The sequence below is a fragment of the Dreissena polymorpha genome, chromosome 4 (assembly GCF_020536995.1).
Source record: "Dreissena polymorpha isolate Duluth1 chromosome 4, UMN_Dpol_1.0, whole genome shotgun sequence".
In the NCBI taxonomy this organism is placed as follows: Eukaryota; Metazoa; Mollusca; class Bivalvia; order Myida; family Dreissenidae; genus Dreissena; species Dreissena polymorpha.
This window is the reverse complement of record NC_068358.1, coordinates 47,225,829-47,245,694: the sequence shown is the minus strand read 5'-3', so window position 1 is coordinate 47,245,694 and position 19,866 is coordinate 47,225,829. Positions and strand designations below refer to the sequence as shown.

Sequence of the window (19,866 nt, the reverse complement as noted above, 5' to 3'; positions counted from 1 at the left end):
TATAGACCATTATCATCATTTAATAGTTTCCTACTATTCACATTAAGATAATTTTCGATCGAAAATTGAAATTCTGTATTATATAAAAGATATGTTACAAACAACTGGATTACAATTCTTTCATTTAAGGATAATAACCATTTAAAAATGTCGTGTTTCGACTTGTCACCCCTACCAACAATAACTTCCGGTCTGCCGTTTCGGTTGATAAAAATAACAACACGGTGTAAAAGCGTTCAGGATCCTCCACCATATGTATGGTAACAAAAACGGGATTTTTGTATGAACAGGGGCGTAAACAAAGAAAGACAACCATCAATTATGCCTAGGTTAGTTGTTTTTGTTCATGTGTACGCTGTTCGCAGTGTTAATTCATTCAACTACGGACTCGAGAGCGTTTATATAAGCCTAAGGCTTTCGACGCAATCGAGCTAAAATAAATAGGAGGTTTTTGTGTGACGTCACAAGAGGGGTTTTCCGTTACTAAAAATAGATTGGCCGTCAACTTCTCGATCGCGGCCTATTATATTGTATCAGAGTAAAGGTCGTCGGAAGACTTAATACTTACAATTTCTCAAAACAAAACTATAAATACCGTATTCTTTTTTAAGTAAGACTTATATAAATGATATTTCAAAAATTATAAAACATAAAATAATTTGAATATTATTATAAGTGGTGTGGATGCGATTGTGTTATTTTTCATCAGAGATTGAAATTTAGTGTAAGGGGTGTATTGAATCAGTCATAAAACAAAGCCCTTAAATAGCTCAATACATTTCAATCTTGAAATGTTGTTTTAATTTTCTTTTACATTAAATGAATTTTCGTTTCGTTTACATTGAATGAAAATATTAATAATTTAAGCATTCCAATTGAAAAAAAACACCTGCATATTTTGCAAATTGAACTGTCTTTGCATGTACATGTATATTGAAAACTCGTCTCTAGTGATAATGAGCGATACAAATCTTGCATTTTATGATACCTTAAATCTACACATTTAATTTATATTACGCAAGTATTTTATATCCGTATATAATGACCAAACGCGATTGCTTGTTTTCATGATGATGTTTCGAACACTGCTGCAGTAACGCACGATCTTTACACATTATAGCAGAGTTTACATTTGCAGGTACCCGTTAAATACGTCAATTGTGTAGCAGTAAATTTGTAAAATATTCTAAATGTATAGTTATTAAACACTTTATTGTTATGTTTAAACTGGCTAATATATATACTTAATAGTTCCTAGCTGTTAATCCATTTCGGACAAATGTATATTTTTTAAATATGTTCAAATATTTTATTAAAGCAACTGTTAAGTTTTTGACTTAATATGCTTAGAGATGACATGGAGGTATCATAAGTTGTGTTTTATGACCAGACACATGTGGTTTATGCAGAGACCAAAGAGTCATACAAGTATAGGTCCCTGGGTATATAACACACTGTTTTCTGAGTAATTGTCTGGACATTATATACGATCACATCGAGATAATCGGTTTGTGATAAACAAAGGGGCAATTAAACACTGGGTTAAAAATGCTGAAACAAAGAGTGTCAAAACTGGTGTGAACAATAAAATAAAAGCATTTACATTTATCAAGAGGATTATGTTAATCTGTAACCAGGTAAGTTTTTACAGACAAATCGGTTCAAATCAGTTTCTATATGTTGATTACATAAATTAATCAATTTGTTGTTTGTTTTCGTCCTTATTTGTGTTCGTTCATTGGATTAAATTTAATCTGAAAGAATTTCAAGTTCTGAGTATTTTTTGTTCTTCAAAAGGGTCGCGAATATGATTGTAACCTAATCACGATGCGGTGTCTTCACATGCAAACAATTGCAGAATGGCCGCAGTTTTGACGGCCAAAATTTGAGCATGCGCAAACGTGACGTCATTATCGGAATCCCCAAAACCTCTATAGGTTTAAACTAACTACGTGTTTGAAAGCCATGTATTAGATACCGGGCTAATACCCATTTGCCGTTTTGGTTTGCCTTTTTATCACTGGAAAATGGACCAAAATTCAGAAAATCAGTAGTACCATGTTTACAATATTGTGGATTTTTATTTTTAAACGTGTTGTTTATCAATGCAGATACAGACACATCCGACATGTTTAATGGCTTTTGATGATTTTATAGACTAAAATAATTATATATTACTTTGTATTAGCATCAAATTATCTTCAATATGTTACATTCCTCATGCTGAAAGAATGCACAAATATATTTAAGCCGCACACAAGCCATTATTTTATTTTGGCTAAATTCATTTTTTATATATTATATAATACTGATTAACTAGTCTGATTAGTAGTTGCAATAATTAAACTCCCAGAGCCGCCATAGCAAAAATTATCAAAGGTTCTGGGAGTCCGTTTATATGGACTAGTCCGATTAGGTACCTTTTCCGTTATCCACACTGAGGTATATAAATGCAATATAAACCACGGAGAAGGAAATGTACCGCTTTACCACCGTGAACTAGTGCTTGACAACGCTTGTTGTTTTCTCTACCTACTTTCTATATTGTGCTGTAGGCTTATCATCAATTGAACTAAGACATAAACAACCTCATTAAAGCAGTTATCAATTGTTATGGCATCTAAGCGTTGTATATGTGAGATTTGCACTTGTGGGTAAGTTATTTCAATTGTTTTATAATCGGACAAGATTGATTACACGTCCTGAAACTAAAGGTTCGTTGTGTATGAAACCTGATACTTTCGAGTTGGCATTTAAGTTTTTGCTTTATTACCTTTAAATGCATAAAACGTGTTATCATTCTAGTTAAAACTTATGTAAATAATAGTCTGATTTTCCTTACATAAATCCTAATCGTTGCGCATACTACTGCACCTGTTTACTAAGTGGCACTACATTTACTCAGTCTCTCAGATTAGAAGCACAGCTTAGGCCATATGTCATGTTCTCACAAGTTTTTCAAATGAGTTTATCTCTGTTTTTATCTTTTATTGTTTGTTTTGGTATGCATGCTGTTTAAAACTGCCTCATATAATAGTAGTTCAATGTTACCCGTGATCATTTAAATGGGTTTTTATGATTAATAAATTCAAGAAATACATCTTCAAACCACAACTGAGCAGTTTCTTTGACTCATTAGTATTTCTCTTGTCTGTGTAATAGTACACATTTGATATTTATAATAAGATATACATAACGAGTGAAGCACAACATTAAATCAATCCAGTGAGCATTCATCCTGTAATCAAATCTCAGGTACACCAAATACACCTTTTTTGCTTTTCCTTTTCATTTGAAAACACCATGCCCAATCAGACTAACTTTATTTTCGCCTTTAAATCCATGAATGATATTGTAAAGTTTAATATTTATTATTCTATTTGTTTTGATAATGGCTGTTGTATCAAGTGTTAAACTACAGGATGCAACAGTCAAATATTGCTATCCCGCATGCATTGTAATTCAGCCACATCCTTTTGGTAATTGTAGCATTCATAAAATAAATAATCATAATACCGCTATATAAGTTCTGCTCAATGTGAACACATTTTATAAACATATAAATAGACATAAAAATGAGATCTTATTATGCCATTTAAAGCGGCATAGTCGTATGTAACCAACTATATATAATTCATCCTTACTTATATGCTCTGACCACAGTTGGTCATTTAAAGAATGCTCACAGACACAGTTATTTTGTATTGATTCAATCTTTGTCTTTAATGCTTATTTAAACTGACCTCTGTATAAAATCTGTTTAAGTTTTTATTTTAGATTTTAACAAGATTGTAAAGTCACTTATTTATATTCACTGCTTGTAAGTGTAATAAAAACTGCTTTCTGTGTGCCTTGTACAGAGGGATCAATACATTGTTGTTATATACTTTCATGTCACCATTTGTGCTTTAACAACTTTTGCTGAAACTTCCAGGCGTCACAAATGTCCCCACAACCCAACAAACCATCTGTCACAAGGCGAAGGCCCGTGCAGACTCACAGAGTACAAAAATGTGTACAAGCCCCATCCTCTTGGCATGAGAGAGAACTTCAAGCCTAACCAGCAGCCCATTCATGGTGGAGAATTTCAGGACAAAACTACACAGAGGTTTGTTGTTACCGGTATTAGAAATTAGCTATCAAACTTAAGTGAAAATTGTGTGAAGTTTTTAGCTGTATTTTTTTGTCGAATTACTGGGGAGAGCCAGTAATAGAAACATAAAGGGTTATTGTAGCTCAATTGGTTGTTGTTGGCATAGTAACTGTTTAAAAGTACCCTGGTTACTCTATAAGTATACTACAATCACCGCAAGGTACGGATATTAGGCTATAAAAAAGGCACCCGGCCATACTTCGGGGTACTTTTTGGTACATTTATATTTTCTTTGCCTGGGTATTTTGTAGTACCAGTCTACTAAAGAGTGCATGAGCTTACAATTTCTAATCCGGTTACATATTTTTGTTGAACCATCTAAATAACAAGGCCATTTATATAACAAGTAAAACCAAGACTATAATTGTTTTACTGTGTAACAGTACATTCTTAAATGTTTCCCACGGTGTTAAAATCGCTTAACAATGTAAACGCTGTACATGTAAGTAGCACGAAGCATTCACATTTTCGTAAAAGATAATATCACTGAGAAGAGACAATTTCAGAAACAAAAAGATATACCTCATGGCAAGTTTTCAGTTTCTTTGAAAAATCACTTTGAACAATAACAGCTATAATAAGTAAAAATTCCAAAAAATGAGTTTTCATTAAAGTAGCATCTTCTGACATGCTAAAAATTAAAAGAACTAAATGTGTCGTGTTCTGTGTAAGCTGGTCATAATGCATGTGCGTAAAGTGTCGTCCCAGATTAGCCTGTGCAGTCCGCACAGGCTGATCAGGGACGACACTCTCCGCTTAAATGGTATTTTCCGTTTAAAGACAGTCCCTTTGTACCGAAAATCTAGTTTAAGCGGAAGGTGTCATCCTAGATTAGCCTGTGCGGACTGCACAGGCTAATCTGGGACGACACTTTACGCACATGCATTATGCCCAGTTTTCTCAGAACACAACTCAAATCATAATCTGCAGATCCCTTTTATGACGACCTATCATTGTAATGTGACTTTCATAACTTAATCAAGTTTGGTCCACATTTTTGCAGCTTCATTGTATATCATATTCACACATACCCAACTTTCCAAACTTCAAAGATGAATGGTGCTCAGACTGCTGAATAGACTCCGTCCAAATGAAGGTGATTGGTGCATAAAATAACTGTACATGTCACAGATCAATATTGACCTATCTCAAAAACTGGACCAAGTGTAGATAGAGCATGCACTTTTTTATGTGAGAAAAATGAAATATTATGTAAAAATGATTTGTTTTATCTAAAAGTAAAGATTTCAGTGTACTCTACCCTGCAAAGTTTTTACACTGTAATCAAATATTAAGGTCTACACTTATTTGCTGACATTTCCAAATATAAAATGCCAAACATAAGAGTAATGCAGTCACAGAGATGGATTATTAATTAAATAATTTTGGGTAGGTAAACAATGGATGCAAAATGAGCCATAGGCGTTCATTTTGATGTTTCACTGGAATCGCAACCATGTGTCACAGAAATTTTTGGGATGCGCTTTAATAAGGGCATGTGTGTCAAATGAATATATATTCATTAGTGATAGCAGGTTATCAACTCTACTATTTAGATGGTTGTATGTTGCACAAATGCAAGAAATTAGTTTGAATGTCATGACTGTTCTGATCTAGTCCATAAATATTTGATTTTTTTTTCGAAAAATCTGCTATTATTTTATGAGCTTCACTATTAAATTTTGATTGTCAGTTTAGCCCGGCGGTTGGTACATATGGTACATATATATACATAATCTCAATTCGGTGAGTGTAGTTCAATACCACACTAAGCGCATGTGAGATTGTTTTTTCTCGAAGTCACCTCACAGGATGGTGGGGTTTCCTAGGCATGACGACATGACCTCATCAAAGCGCTGAAGGCACTGTAGGTGTTCGCTGTTGTATAAGTTTAGACGCAACTCAGTTTAAAAAATTATGTTATAGCTTTTTATTTGGCAAGTTTTTAATGAACACAACCCATTCAAATTTATAAAGAGTGTGTCTTAAAGCACATGTCCAGATGTGTTTTTTTAAATAATTAATACAAAATATAATTTAAGCTTCATTTTGGGAAAACAGGGCTTAATGCATATGCATTTATTGTCATCCCAGTACCAGAGACTCTCATTAAACGAAAAACATTATAAAATCAGAAAGTGTCGTCCTTGATTAGCTTGTGCGCATTGCACAGGCTAATCATTGTGCACAGGCCAATCTTATTTGACATGCATTAAGTCCCGTTTTCCCTGAAAGCAGTCAATATGTACAGATTTCAATGATAAACACTAGACTGGCCAATGTCGTTGTACCAGCTGTTAAACACTATCAGTCATATACACCAGGGACCACTGCATGTGGTGGTTATCTTTCCTAGCAGACGATTATAGCTTTTGTCGTCTGCAACAGGCATTGGTTGTCTTTCCATAGCGTAGTTAAGCAGTTGAGCGCATACTGATTTGCAAAATATGCTCTGTAACATTAATGTGAGCGTTAAAAATCATAGACTATCATAGATTACCATAATAGTGATAAGCTCCTTTTATCATTAGGATAATCAAGCAACTTGTCGAGTTTCACTGTTGATCGCCTGCTTAGTGTAACCCTGATTGTCTAAGAAATAAAAACTGCAAATTTTAAATAGACATAGCTAATGTACAGCTGATTTGTGGCAGCTTTTTCCCTCGAGCATACATGCATAGCCTTGTGTGACCACTTTGTTTTGTCAAGTGGCATGCATATTAAATCAAGTGCTTTCATTGGGAAAAGCTTCAGAATTTTAAGATCAGGAATACTGATGCCTATATTCACTAAATTTATTTATCAACATATATGTAGCTTTAGTATAAAGAATATTCTTGTAGCTGATTTTGTATACGAGCTGAATTGTTGGGCACTCATAATAACTTGCCATTGACCACCTGTGATTACATCATTTGTTATATAACAACAATGTGTTTAAGTGAGATACTTTAGCTACAATCTTAGACTGTATAAAGCAACTTTGATTATGTTTTCTTTGATGTATGTCCATTCTTTATTCTTTGTGTCAGTATTATGTTGATACATTGGGGCCCTTATATGATCTTGAAAAAGCTTCACAGGATTGATAAAATAATCACAAGAATAATCATCCATTTTTTCATTACAGTTCATTTGAGACAATCTTTGTGAGTTTGGTTAATATTTTAACAATACTTTATAGGTATGACAAAGTGATTCATATTTATCTCAAGTTACAGTAATAATTGACGTTTCTTATGCCAGTCTCGAAATCAGTGTCGTAGAAACCAATTTTTTCAATCGACAAGAATCATCAAATAATTACCTCTAGCTCTTCTCAAGGCGCATTTATATTCTTTTTTAAAAAGCAGATTGTGATAGTATATCTTAATTGTATTCATTTCACCTTCTATTTATGTAACAGATGTTATGGTTACTGTTACTGGTATTTAGTGGTTTTCTTGATTAGGTCTTAAGAGCATATAAGCCTTAATGTATACCCTGTTTATACTCATTACAAAATGCTATATAATGTTTTACTGTGTTTTTTCACACATTAAGTTTATTTGTGTCCTTTGTTAATACTGTTCGTTTATTAATTTGAAAAATTAACTTCTGTCATCGATTAGGTGCCAGACAAAGACAACCTCTCAATGTTCTGCATTGTATTGTCTGACATGAATGAGCATTGGAGGTTCAGTTGCACAAATATATAGTATAATGTGACATTACAAATGATGCTGCAAATGATTAAGTTAAATATGGCTTTCTCAGTTACGTTTGTTCTGATTTGTCTGATGGTTTAAATATATTTAAATGATTAACCTAGATAAGGATAGAAAAATAAGCTATACAAGTTATCTTAGATTGACCTACAACGTATTATCCATTTAATCATTAAAAATGGTTAAAAATGCTCTAGGCTTAAACATTTGTGCAAAGTGTTATAGTCTTACAAATATTGAGATTCCAAAAGTAATTAAGAACTGTTCAAATCTCTTAGATTATAGATTTAAGCTTTATGGATTTTTGTTATCGACCTGTGTTTAGAGGCTATTTTTTTCAATGAATAGCTGGGCTGAACAATTATAAAGAAGCTTTAAAAAATCCTATTGTACTGGTCTGGCAAATATATAATTAGTAAAGGAGATTTCCGATTTATAGTCAATACTTCATAAGAAATATCAGAGGACCTGTTTGCTTGCGCCTAAACGAATGGATTTTTATGTGTCCTTAAATAAGTTGAAATTCTCATTTTGAAGAAACAATGTTAGGGATACTTATTCACTTCTTCTGTTTTGGAATATTTTAATGTTAACACTTTAAACTTATCTTCTGCAAAGAAAACTTTCAAGTTGATGGAGACTTGACCACAGATAAACAGATAAACTTTAGCAGACAGTTTGTTTTCAAATTTAAGCATTGTTTGTGAGTGCACATAAAGATACCAGACTTTGCTTGATTTGAAAGATTAAGGTCGCTATACATCTGATCAAGTTTGAATTTGAGCAAAATTATTAAAGTGAACTACAGTAGATATCTTGATCGTCAGAAGTCAAAAATGAGTTTCAACAAGTATGATCTGTTGCCTCCAATCAGTAACCATGGAAACATTGAAACTAATTACAGGACGGACTACCATGCCCACCCTCTGGAGCGTCCGTTCGTGCACAAGCATGACCAGTATGTCAAGCCACAAGGGGACATGGAGAATATGACCTCATACAAACAGGAATATGTTGGTGAGTAAAACTTCATTAATAATGTTTAGATCTTTGCGAAAAAGAGTACTAACAACTCAGTGAACTATCTATAGAAATAGAACTTTTTGTCTCAAAAAGGGACGTTGGGGATTGTGAATATATGGGATAATGTCATCACTTATAAACTGCAAACACACAAATGTAATTTGTTGAACTGATCTTAAATAACTTCATTTTAAAATTCACTTGTACTCAATATTATTTTGTTTATGAGAAAATTTAGTCGAAGCAACATACATGTATGATGGCACTTCAAAAGTTGAAGTAATATTGTGCTTTGACTACTCAAATAATATTCATAAAGTATAAAATCATCTGGACCCTGTAATTCTGTAATTTAATTGCATATTTGATCAGATATTTTTTTCTTAAACTCCTTTTTTTGGTTATGGGTGGGGGGAATTTATGGTTTTGGTTTAAGAGTTTGTGGGCTTTATAGTTACACTTATAATGTTTACAGTGTTGTCCAATTCATAATACCTGCCTCTATAATTTGCATTTCATTTTCCAAAATCCTAATCTCGCCTTTGTTCAAAAAGGTCTAGTAAGGTTTGAAGTTGTTGATGAATATTTGTATATCCCGCACTTTATAAAAGAGTGATAAGATAAAAGTATTTAGTTGTAAATAGCCCTACAAGTATTGCATATCACTGTAAATATTTCATATGAAGAGAACTATAATATCTGCACAGCTGATAACACACACAGCAGTTTAGTGACACAAAAAATTGATATCCGTTCTACTTGTATTGTTATGCGGCTGCTGCTGCTGATGTGATGATGATGATAATGATGATGATGATGATGATGATGATGATGATGATGATGATGATGATGATGATGATGATGATGATGATGATGATGATTGACTCTTTAATTTTTCAGCACTTTAATGAAGAGGTCATTTAATCCTGAGTATAAAAATATTATAAATAGTTCATAATTATATTTGTCCTAAATCTGAACCAATTATTAGAATTAACATTAACTTTAAAATCAATAATCATAAGAGCAATGATGTACATAGGCCGAAAGCCCCAAAAAGGGTGCAAATAAATCATGAACAGATATTTTACATGCATTCAGATTTTTTCCCATAGACAGAATCAATAGTGATTTCTTTTTCCTGAGTCTGATAAATGCCTTATATTTACTGCTTTTGAATCTCAGGTTTATACCAGTATTGATCTTTGGTCTAAAATCTACCAGTAATTGTCATTATGAACATAGTTTTGGTAATTTATAGGCTTGCTTTATGTTAAGTTGTGAAGCAATATTTGTATAGTGGAATTTTAGGCTTAAATAATCATTAACACTGTTCATTTATAACACTTGACAAATCTTTCATTAAACTTATTTCATCATAGTTTACTCAAACTATGGTAACACCATTATTAGTTTTTCTGAATAAATCTATTATTGTGTTGATATTTATTCATTTTTTTGATGAACTCTAAAGTAAAATTGAAAACTTATCGAGTTAATATTCAACATTATAAAAAATCATAGATCTGACAATAAGTGTTTAATAAATTAATAGTTTGAATTGTTTAAATACAAATACTTTCTTATGTCTTTCTAATATAATTAGCATAAAAAAAGAAATAAACAATGTTTGTATAATTCAAATTAATATTTACATATGGGGGCTTGCAATGGCTGCTTGCATGCTAAAATAAAGGAATATTTGTTGACTTTAATGGTTGTAGTGAATGTTTATTTGGTATCTATGCAAGCCTAGTTACTGAGAGTAAATCACGTATTGAATATTGGCTTTCAGTCTTAATGGGTAAGGGGAAATACCATTTGAAGTAAACTGAGTGCTCTGTATTATGTATCATTTGTGACTTGGGTTGATCAATTTAATCTTATTTTGAATGTATTGATTTACTGTGGCGATAGGGTTAAGTTATGGTTACATTGAAGTGTTACGATGACTGGCATTACAATCAAGTGCTATGACTAAAAGAAAAATATGTACCTTGTACTAATTCAAAATCTTGCTAAAATGTTAAATTATATTGCTAACTATTTATAGCTATTTTTTATGCAGATAGCATTGTTAAAAAACCATCAAAACGTAACCTCAAAAAGATAAGAAAGCTATATACATGTATATCAGTAATAAACTTGCGGTTTCAGCTTTTGATAAAAATGATAAAAAAAATTTTCATGTATGTTTTCACTTGAAGACATGTATCAATAATTTGCGTTTTTACATTTTGCCATTTCTTCATTCCTTACTACTGATTTGATTTTTAAATAAGTTAATTTTGTTATTTGTGTAGTTTTTTTTACAGTTTTACGGTATGCAAATGGATACTTAAACTTTCTGTTCATTATTTTGAGCAAGTGTTTACCATTATTAATTTATTTGACTGATATAATTTTGAAAATTAAAACAACAATATAAAACATGAGCGAGAAATCTTAATCCTTTTTATAATTAGACCCTATTAATGTTTATCAATAAATCCGTACATGTTCATGATGTTGTTTTCATATTTTTTTCACAGAGAAACATGCGCCACCAGCAAAAGCAATAAGGAACGATGGGCAGAGAATGATTCCAGCAAAATTTGAAGGAGAACCGACATACAGAAGTATGTTAATACATAATAATGTGTAATTCCAAACAAGTTCTATTTTAAGCAATTATAACTGATGTGCTGCTGGTCACCTTTGCATGTTACCATTTTGAACAAATATTTGATTTTTTTTAATTGATTGTTTTGATGAAACTTTTTAAATAAATGCAGTGTTCATATAGATTTATTTAAGAAATATTACTTAAGCGACATAATTCTACTTCAGGCGACTACAAGAAATGGGATGGTTCCAGGCCACAGCCCTATGGAATGCAGGCTGCCTGGGAACCACCGAAGTCTAAGTTCGAGGGGCAGACAACATTCCAGACAGACTACCGAAGCAAAGAGCTCGCCCCACGACAAAGCTTCAAGCCTTCAGATGCCGCAAAAATGTCTGACACGCCTTTTGAGGACCGTACCAGTCACAGAGACGCTTATATTCAGCATGCCATGCCTGCAAGGTACCAGAGGGAGAGGGAGCAATACCGCCCAACTGAAGCACAGTTTGATGGCCTGAGCACCTTCAGGAGGGACTACAAGGGCGCTTTGGGTGAGCACACTGCCAGCTTTAAGCCCGCGGGTCAGGCGTTCCAGTCTGAAGCCCCGTTTGAAGACTCCACCACCAATAGACATGACTTCAAGAAGTGGCCAATGGAGCGACCCTTTGTTCACGCCCACGAACCCTACCAGAAGCCTGCTGGTGAAATGGAGATGAGTACGACCCATAAGTCCACCTACAGGGAGATGCCCATAGACCGCGTGGTTGCTAGGAGACCAGCCTCTGTCAAGCAGTCCAGTGCACCATTTGATGGAACTACCAACTACAACTCTGACTACAGAAAGTGGAATGGAGAACGGGCACAGGCGCCCAGGCAGCCTGACTACATTCCAAACAATGCTCCGTTCGAAGGTACAGCAAAACATCTTTCGAAAATAATCAAAATGTTATGCTTTGCTTAAAAAAGATGAAATAAAACTGTGAATAGGCTTATTGTCCCCTACCGGTTTCACCGGAGGGGACTTATGGTTTGCGCTCTGTGTGTCCGTATGTCTGTCAGTCTGTGAATCTGTCACACTTTTCTGGATCCTGCGATAACTTAAAAAGTTCTTAATATTTTTTCATGACACTTCAAACATGGATAGATGGCAATAAGGACATTATGCACGTCATTTCATTTTGTTCTTACGTCAAAAATTCTGGTTGCTAGTATGGCAACAAATATTAAAAAAAAAAATATATATATTTCTGACAATTGTGGAGCCGTTAGGGGACATATATTGCTTGGCAATAGTCTTGTTTTTCAATTTTTTTATTGAATTTAAACAAAAAACTATGGTAGGATTCCTTAAAATAATATATGATTTATGAAACTTTTTGTATAAATGCCAATAATTTTACGGATTTAAATATGTAGCTCAGGTGAACATTATCTTTCATTGTTTTCTAATCAGATATATTGACTTTCTGAAGAAACAAAATAAGCGTACCAGGTATGGCTTTTTAATTGAAACTTTTATGAATAATATTTAATCTGGTTATAAAGTAAAACATCTTCGCCTATAGCTAGTGTTCAGTGTTTTTACTAACATGCAATCAAAGTTTTATGAGTTTTGTGACAATTAAGTTAAAACGAAATCTTTGTTAGGATAAATCTATTAGGAATTATCTTTTTTATTAAAAGGAACTACTCAATTATAGTTTAATTTATTGATATGCATTTGTTAACAACACAACTATGAATGTTGAGCAATAGCTTATATTAGTAAAACATTCTGCTGATCGGATAACTTCCTTAATTGGCTTGCAGTGGGGTTGAAGATTTCATTTTCCATCAAAGTTTATTGGCACTTTTTGTGTATTGCAAACTAAGAAAATTATGCCCATACAAAACAATTGTTTAAGCCTTTTCAACAAAGTAAAACTTGTTTCTCCTTTCAGGCAATTCGACCTACAAAGGTCACTATGTCCCACACCAGATGCAGCCGGTCCACTCATTCCGCCCAGACAACAATGGGTTCCGCAGCGACGCCCAGTTTGATGACCACACCATGTACCGCCAGGACTACACCGCGAAACCTATTGAGGTCTGTGAGGCTGCTGTTATAGACAAGCCGACCTCACGGTTCCGCTTCGCTGAGCTCGATAATCGCGGCCACAGGCAGTACGCTCCCATTCAGACGACGATAACCCCTCTGCAACCCCGAAGCCCCATGCAATCCCAGCAAAGGCTAGCTTTGGGAGTGGCATAAGCAAGACTCTTACATGAAGGTTTTATCAATTAGGTCTATTTTTGTGATAGCATCATAGTAAATGCAGTTACTGAGGGTCGAATGGAAGGAAGACTTATTGGTAAGAATAATTGATTTCTTAAATTACATGTTTTGGTAAAATTTTTGCAGTTTGATACCATTTAAAGTGCCAAAGTGTGCGTAAATTGCATACAACAATTTCGCTTTCATTACAATGTGTATGTTTTCTAGTGAAAGATTGAATATCAAGTACCCAAGTGTATCTTTACTGCAATGCCTTTCAACATTTTGCAATCTTTCGATACTAAGGTATTGCTCTTAAACTTCTGATATTTTGATACATTCCCAAAATTTTTACGTAGTTTTTATATTGACATGCCATGGTGTACTTATCAATTATCCGTCCATATTGCACATAACTGCTGAGCAAATAACTGGTACTCATTCTTTGAGTACAAAAATATAATGTGCTTTATTTTATATTTATAGTTCACCAGTAGTTTGCTTTTTTCAGATATGCTTATAAATGCTTATTATTGTATTGTATTTAAAAAAAAACCAGCCAAATACAGTGCTAAATGCCAATTACTGTAACCAAACTGTTTTCTTTCCATTAATTGTTATTGTATTTTGTCTTTTTTATGTTAGGGTCCCTCATCCTTAATTACGTTACAATAATCATTCAGCATTATTTTTGACCAATGTCCAGAATCAAGTGAATGCCCATGGATTAATGTGATATCTTTTTGTTTGCGATAGACACAAATTGTAAGTCCATGAAGGTGTTTAATGAATATGTTTTATGCTTCATATTTTAAAATCATGTTAACTGATGTATTATAAAATCATAAACTGCATATATTTTACAGTTACACATCAGGTGTTTGGGGGGTGGGGCATTCATTTGTATGTCTATATGTATGACACCAATCATGGGACCCATCCTAAGGGTTGGTTGTTCTGTTTTAATTGATTTTTTATTTATTTATTAGTGGATTGTTTTTATTTTTTGAAGTTTAATGGTTTGTGAGGTGAAAAATTGTAATTGTCTATTTTTGCATAAACTAACGGTTTTGCTGTACAGTTTGAAAACCTGGGAGCTGTGGTCAAGTGGTGGGACACTGGCCTAGGAATCAGTAGGTCCGAGCTGTGGTCAAGTGGTGGGACACTGGCCTAGGAATCAGTAGGTCCCAGAGCTGTGGTCAAGTGGTGGGACACTGGCCTAGGAATCAGTAGGTCCAGAGCTGTGGTCAAGTGGTGGGACACTGGCCTAGGAATCAGTAGGTCCCAGAGCTGTGGTCAAGTGGTGGGACACTGGCCTAGGAATCAGTAGGTCCCAGATTGTAATCCCAATGAGACCAATTGCATTTCTGACCACACAAATAATCCCATCACACTTTCCCCACACTGCAATGTGTGACTTTGGCAAATTTAACCATATGGTTTACATAATAAGGCAACATTATTATTTTTATTTTTTATTTTCTTTCTTAAAACACAATAAATTTTTAATCAGAATGATTTTAGATGTAGGATTATTGTTTTGTTTGTTATATTTAGATTTATTTTTGTCTACTGTTTTTGTTATATGAAATTTTAACATGGAATAAATCCTGTTACTCTCTTGAGCCAAATCTGTGATACAAAACTAAACAGCACATAGTTTATTTAGCTAGTCTGAATCTTTTTGTTAACCCTTTGCATGCTGGGAAATGTTTAGTCTGCTAAAATGTCGTCTGCTGAATTTCTAAAATTAGTATTTTCTTTGATTTTTTTTCAAAGAATACTATCAGAATAGCAAACAGTTTGGATCCAGATGAGACGCCACATTCTGTGGCGTCTCATCTGGATCCAAACTGTTTGCAAAGGCCTTTAAAATTCGGTTCTCGCCCTGAAAGGGTTAAGGATTTTATACATGTATGAATGTTTGCATACCATTAATCTTGACTTTACTAATAAATGTTATAAATGCACTGCAGCACAGCAACTAAGCTTCCACAAAAAATATTTTCTTCTTTGGTAGAAAATGTATTAGTTTCCTCTAATTTTCAGAAGCAATTCTAATAAAACTGTAGGGTGACAATGTGCTTTAGTGGCAATGTCTAATTCACTAGTAGTGCATAGGGATTTTATGAATGGTAATGTATCAGCCATAGTCACGCTTATAAGTAACCCATTTCTCACGCTTTTATCTGTACATAATCTATGATTCATAGAAGAAACAGGGCACAATACTGCAGGCATCATTAGTTGTGATTTTTTCTGTTTTTCTTGTAAACTCAAATATCTCTAGAATGCACAGTTTCTTTTTGTTGCTTTAATATAGCATTAAACTTTGGAGTGCTTACTGGTTTTATATTTCAATCGAAATAAAATTATTTGTTTTACAAAATAAGCTTTCAAAAAAGTTATCATACTTTTTTAAAAGATTTGATAAACAGTTCTTAAATGCACATTTACTTTCTGATTTTTATTTAAACTGGCAAGAAAGAACAATTCTGTACTAAATTTATCACTGTTTTTTTTTAAAAGGTGCCATATTTGCTTAATACTTAAAATTGTTCCAATTTCTTGCAGTTCTTGTTATAAAAAAAAATACTTCAGAATTTTTCTGACATTACAAATTTGAAAATACCAGGTAAATAATGCATTCTGAGTTGATACAATATGTGACAAATACTATGTGAACCTTAAACATGAAAGTAAGCTTAACACTTTGCATGCAAGGAAATTTGTCGTATGCTAAAATGTCGTCTGCTGAATTTCTAAAATTAGCATTTTCTTCGATTTTTTTTCAAAGGAAACTAACAGAATAGCAAACAGTTGTGATCCTGATGAGACGCCACGTTCTGTGGCGTCTCATCTGGATCCAAACTGTTTGCTTAGGCTTTCAAAATTCGGTTCCAGCACTGAAAGAGTTAGGTCATATGTACAACATTGCTTGAACCAATGTGATAAGTGTGGTACATGTATTGTCAACGTAATCAGTGATGTATGTTTAATTTATTTACAGAACATTAAGAATAATTTAAAATGCTGTTTTGTATTGATTTTGTGTTATTTTTGTGGATTTTTAAAGAGTTTTATATCAATTATATATTTGTTAGGACAGATTATTTGTAAAGAAACGATTTATTATGTTAATAGATAATGCATGTTTTATAGTCCCTGTATAGCCTTTATATGCCTTTTATGTCTGATTTTCTGTCTTTGTAGATAAAATAAAGGAGTATTTATTCAATTGACTTATTTGTGTTTCTTTATTTTGGATATCGTTGGCAACATAAAAAGAGATAAATAACATTCCTAACGTATTTAATCAGTATTCATTGGCAATGAAGTATGTTCTGAGACAAAGACTGAGTTTAGAATTTTCAGTATTTTTGCTTGCTTTGAGCCTTTGAAACCTACACATGTTATTAGACATTATAAAATAGGTAAAATAATTGTTACACATTGAACTATTCTTGCCAATGCATTGTCTGTCAGTGTATTTTTCTCGTTTTAAGGTGTCCATCCAACAACTATATTATATCTGTATTCACTACAGGTATTCCATAAAACTTCACAAATGTCTAAACGTTTTTCCTGTGATGCCATTTACTAAATCTAAGGTCCGTAACTCTGACCTGCAATTTTAGTCTTTTGTATGCATTTATTCCTATTAAATTATCTTTGGAAATTAGTTGAGGGCTTGGAATGCTGTTGCATAAGAAATTCATGTCGAATTTTGTGTTCATCATTTACACGCCTGTGTATCAACGCTACTAATTCTTATTTAATTTAATGATTCTATAAGTAATTTTGTCGATAACTCTGTCTTCCAATTATACAGTTGTGTGCCCCTGTTAATATAATGTTATGGTTTTTGTGCAGCAGCTCCATAGAAAAATTCATGCTCATTTACAAATAGCTTGTAAAATGGTATCACTTGATATGCAAATGGATTAAATCTGACATGAAACATTGACTTTATGGAGCCACATAAATATCAATAAATCTGTTGTTGCTTAAGCTAAGACATATTGTATGTCTTAAGTATATAATGGGGCATTATTATTAGCTCAATTATCTTTGCCTCTAATGTTGTTTCAGATAAGTTTAAATGCATTAAATTGTACAAAATTGAAATAAATTATGCAAATGTATGGGATACATGTCCTGATAACAAAAAAATCTATATCAGTATTCAAACATTCATCATGAACAATGCAGACTTGTCCCTACATTACATCCATTGGACATTTTGTAACACACATGCAATATTCGTTTATGGCATTCAATGCAAATAATTCTGACATACAATCCGTCTCTCACAGGAACATACAATATGTCCCTCACACTAACAAACAATATATTTTACATACTAGCAAAGAATACATTTTCTCACAGTTACGTCCGCTACATTTTCACATTAACATAAGAGACAGCTTTAACTTTTTTAGTATTCCTCTCTCACCAACATAAAATATGCAATACATTTTTCACATCAGCATACAATCTTTCACACTACCCAACACAATGCCTCCTCATTCATAAACATACATTATAATGCATATGTCTCACACAATTTCTCACACAATCATACAATACAGTTATCACGCTAAAATACAATACATATATCACACTAACATAAATAAATATATAATGCAGCTCGCAAACTAACATACAATACATCTCTCACACTAACATACATTACATATTTCACACTTACATACAATACATCTCTCGTATTAAAATACAATACATCTCTCACACTAATATACAATACAGCTCTCACACTAACATACAATACACTAACATAACATACAGCTCTCACACTAACATACAATACATCTCTCACACTAACATAGAATACATCTCTCGCATAAACATAGAATACAGCTCGCAAACTAACATACAATACATCTCTCACACTAACATACAATACGTTGCTCACACTAACATACAATACATTAAAAAATCACTTAAATAGGCCCTAAGTACTATCCCTACCACATATAGAGCGTGAAGCGCGACACGTATTACTTACTATCCAGGTGGTATGGGCCCTTTAGCATTATCCGACCATTACATAGTTATCTTCCTTAGAATTTGAGAATTTTGAAATCGTTGTTCGAAGTCCAAAATTTTCATCCGATTGTTCCCAAACTTGCACAGGTTTTTTTATAAATGAGGACCCAACCCAAGCTCTATATGAGCATTATCGGACCATAAGTCCAGAATTATGTCTCTTTGAATTTAAAAATAAAACTGAAAAACTGCTTGGTTAGGTGATTATGTCAACATTTTTCATCAGATTCTTTCCAAACTTACAGTGTCTTCATATCAATGAGCATTTTACCTCATTTAAAATGAGAAACATCGGGACAATAAGTCCAGAATTTTTTTCTATTAAATTTGACAAAATAAACAATTTCCACTTGTTTTAAATATTTCACAACTTTCGTCTGAATCTTTCTAAACTTGTTAAGTGTTTTTGATATCAGTATTATTCGAACCCTATTGAAAATGATGAATATCGGAGCAATAAATCTATTGTGATATTTTACTGAATTTCAAAGTATTGTGAAATGCAGCTTCTTCATGCATTTTTTTTTCAAACTTTTACAGTGTTTTCATATCAATGAGTACTCAACCCCTATCATAAATGAGCAACGTAAGAATAAGTTCAGAATCATCTCCCCTTGAAGTTGAGAAAAATATGAACTTACGCTTACAAGATGAAGCAGATTTTTTAAAACCTACACAGTTCTGTTCCATTAATGAAAACTGCACACGGATGCCAGTAAACAAAAGGAGACCAATGTAAATTAAATGAACTATGAAATATTTGGGTGTTACAACACAAAATAATAGATAATGGTTATTTGGGGGTTATAACATAACATCATGAATAATGGTTATTTGGGGGTTATAACACAAAATTATAGATAATGGTTACACCAGTATCTTTTTCTATTTTGTTTAAAATAATCGGCCAATATATTAATATTTACAGTAGAAAAAAAAATCGTTCCGTGTAACTTCATTGAGTGCCTTTTACACTGAAATTCCCGACGCCCTTTGATGCTTTGCACCAATACTTATCTTGTACAATATTTAAGATTCAGTACGGTTCTCATAAATT

General features: G+C 33.0%; 1 protein-coding gene across 1 annotated transcript; it reads left to right on the top strand.

Annotated features, from left to right (window-relative positions):
* Positions 1-2,489: 2,489 nt before the first annotated feature.
* Positions 2,490-16,977, top strand: LOC127877557 (stabilizer of axonemal microtubules 2-like). Its single transcript, XM_052423528.1, has 6 exons — positions 2,490-2,654; positions 3,935-4,108; positions 8,765-8,877; positions 11,415-11,501; positions 11,713-12,396; positions 13,426-16,977. Exons 1-6 carry the CDS (start codon positions 2,614-2,616, stop codon positions 13,734-13,736), a joined length of 1,410 nt encoding a protein of 469 aa, XP_052279488.1. The 5' UTR covers positions 2,490-2,613; the 3' UTR covers positions 13,737-16,977.
* Positions 16,978-19,866: the final 2,889 nt, after the last annotated feature.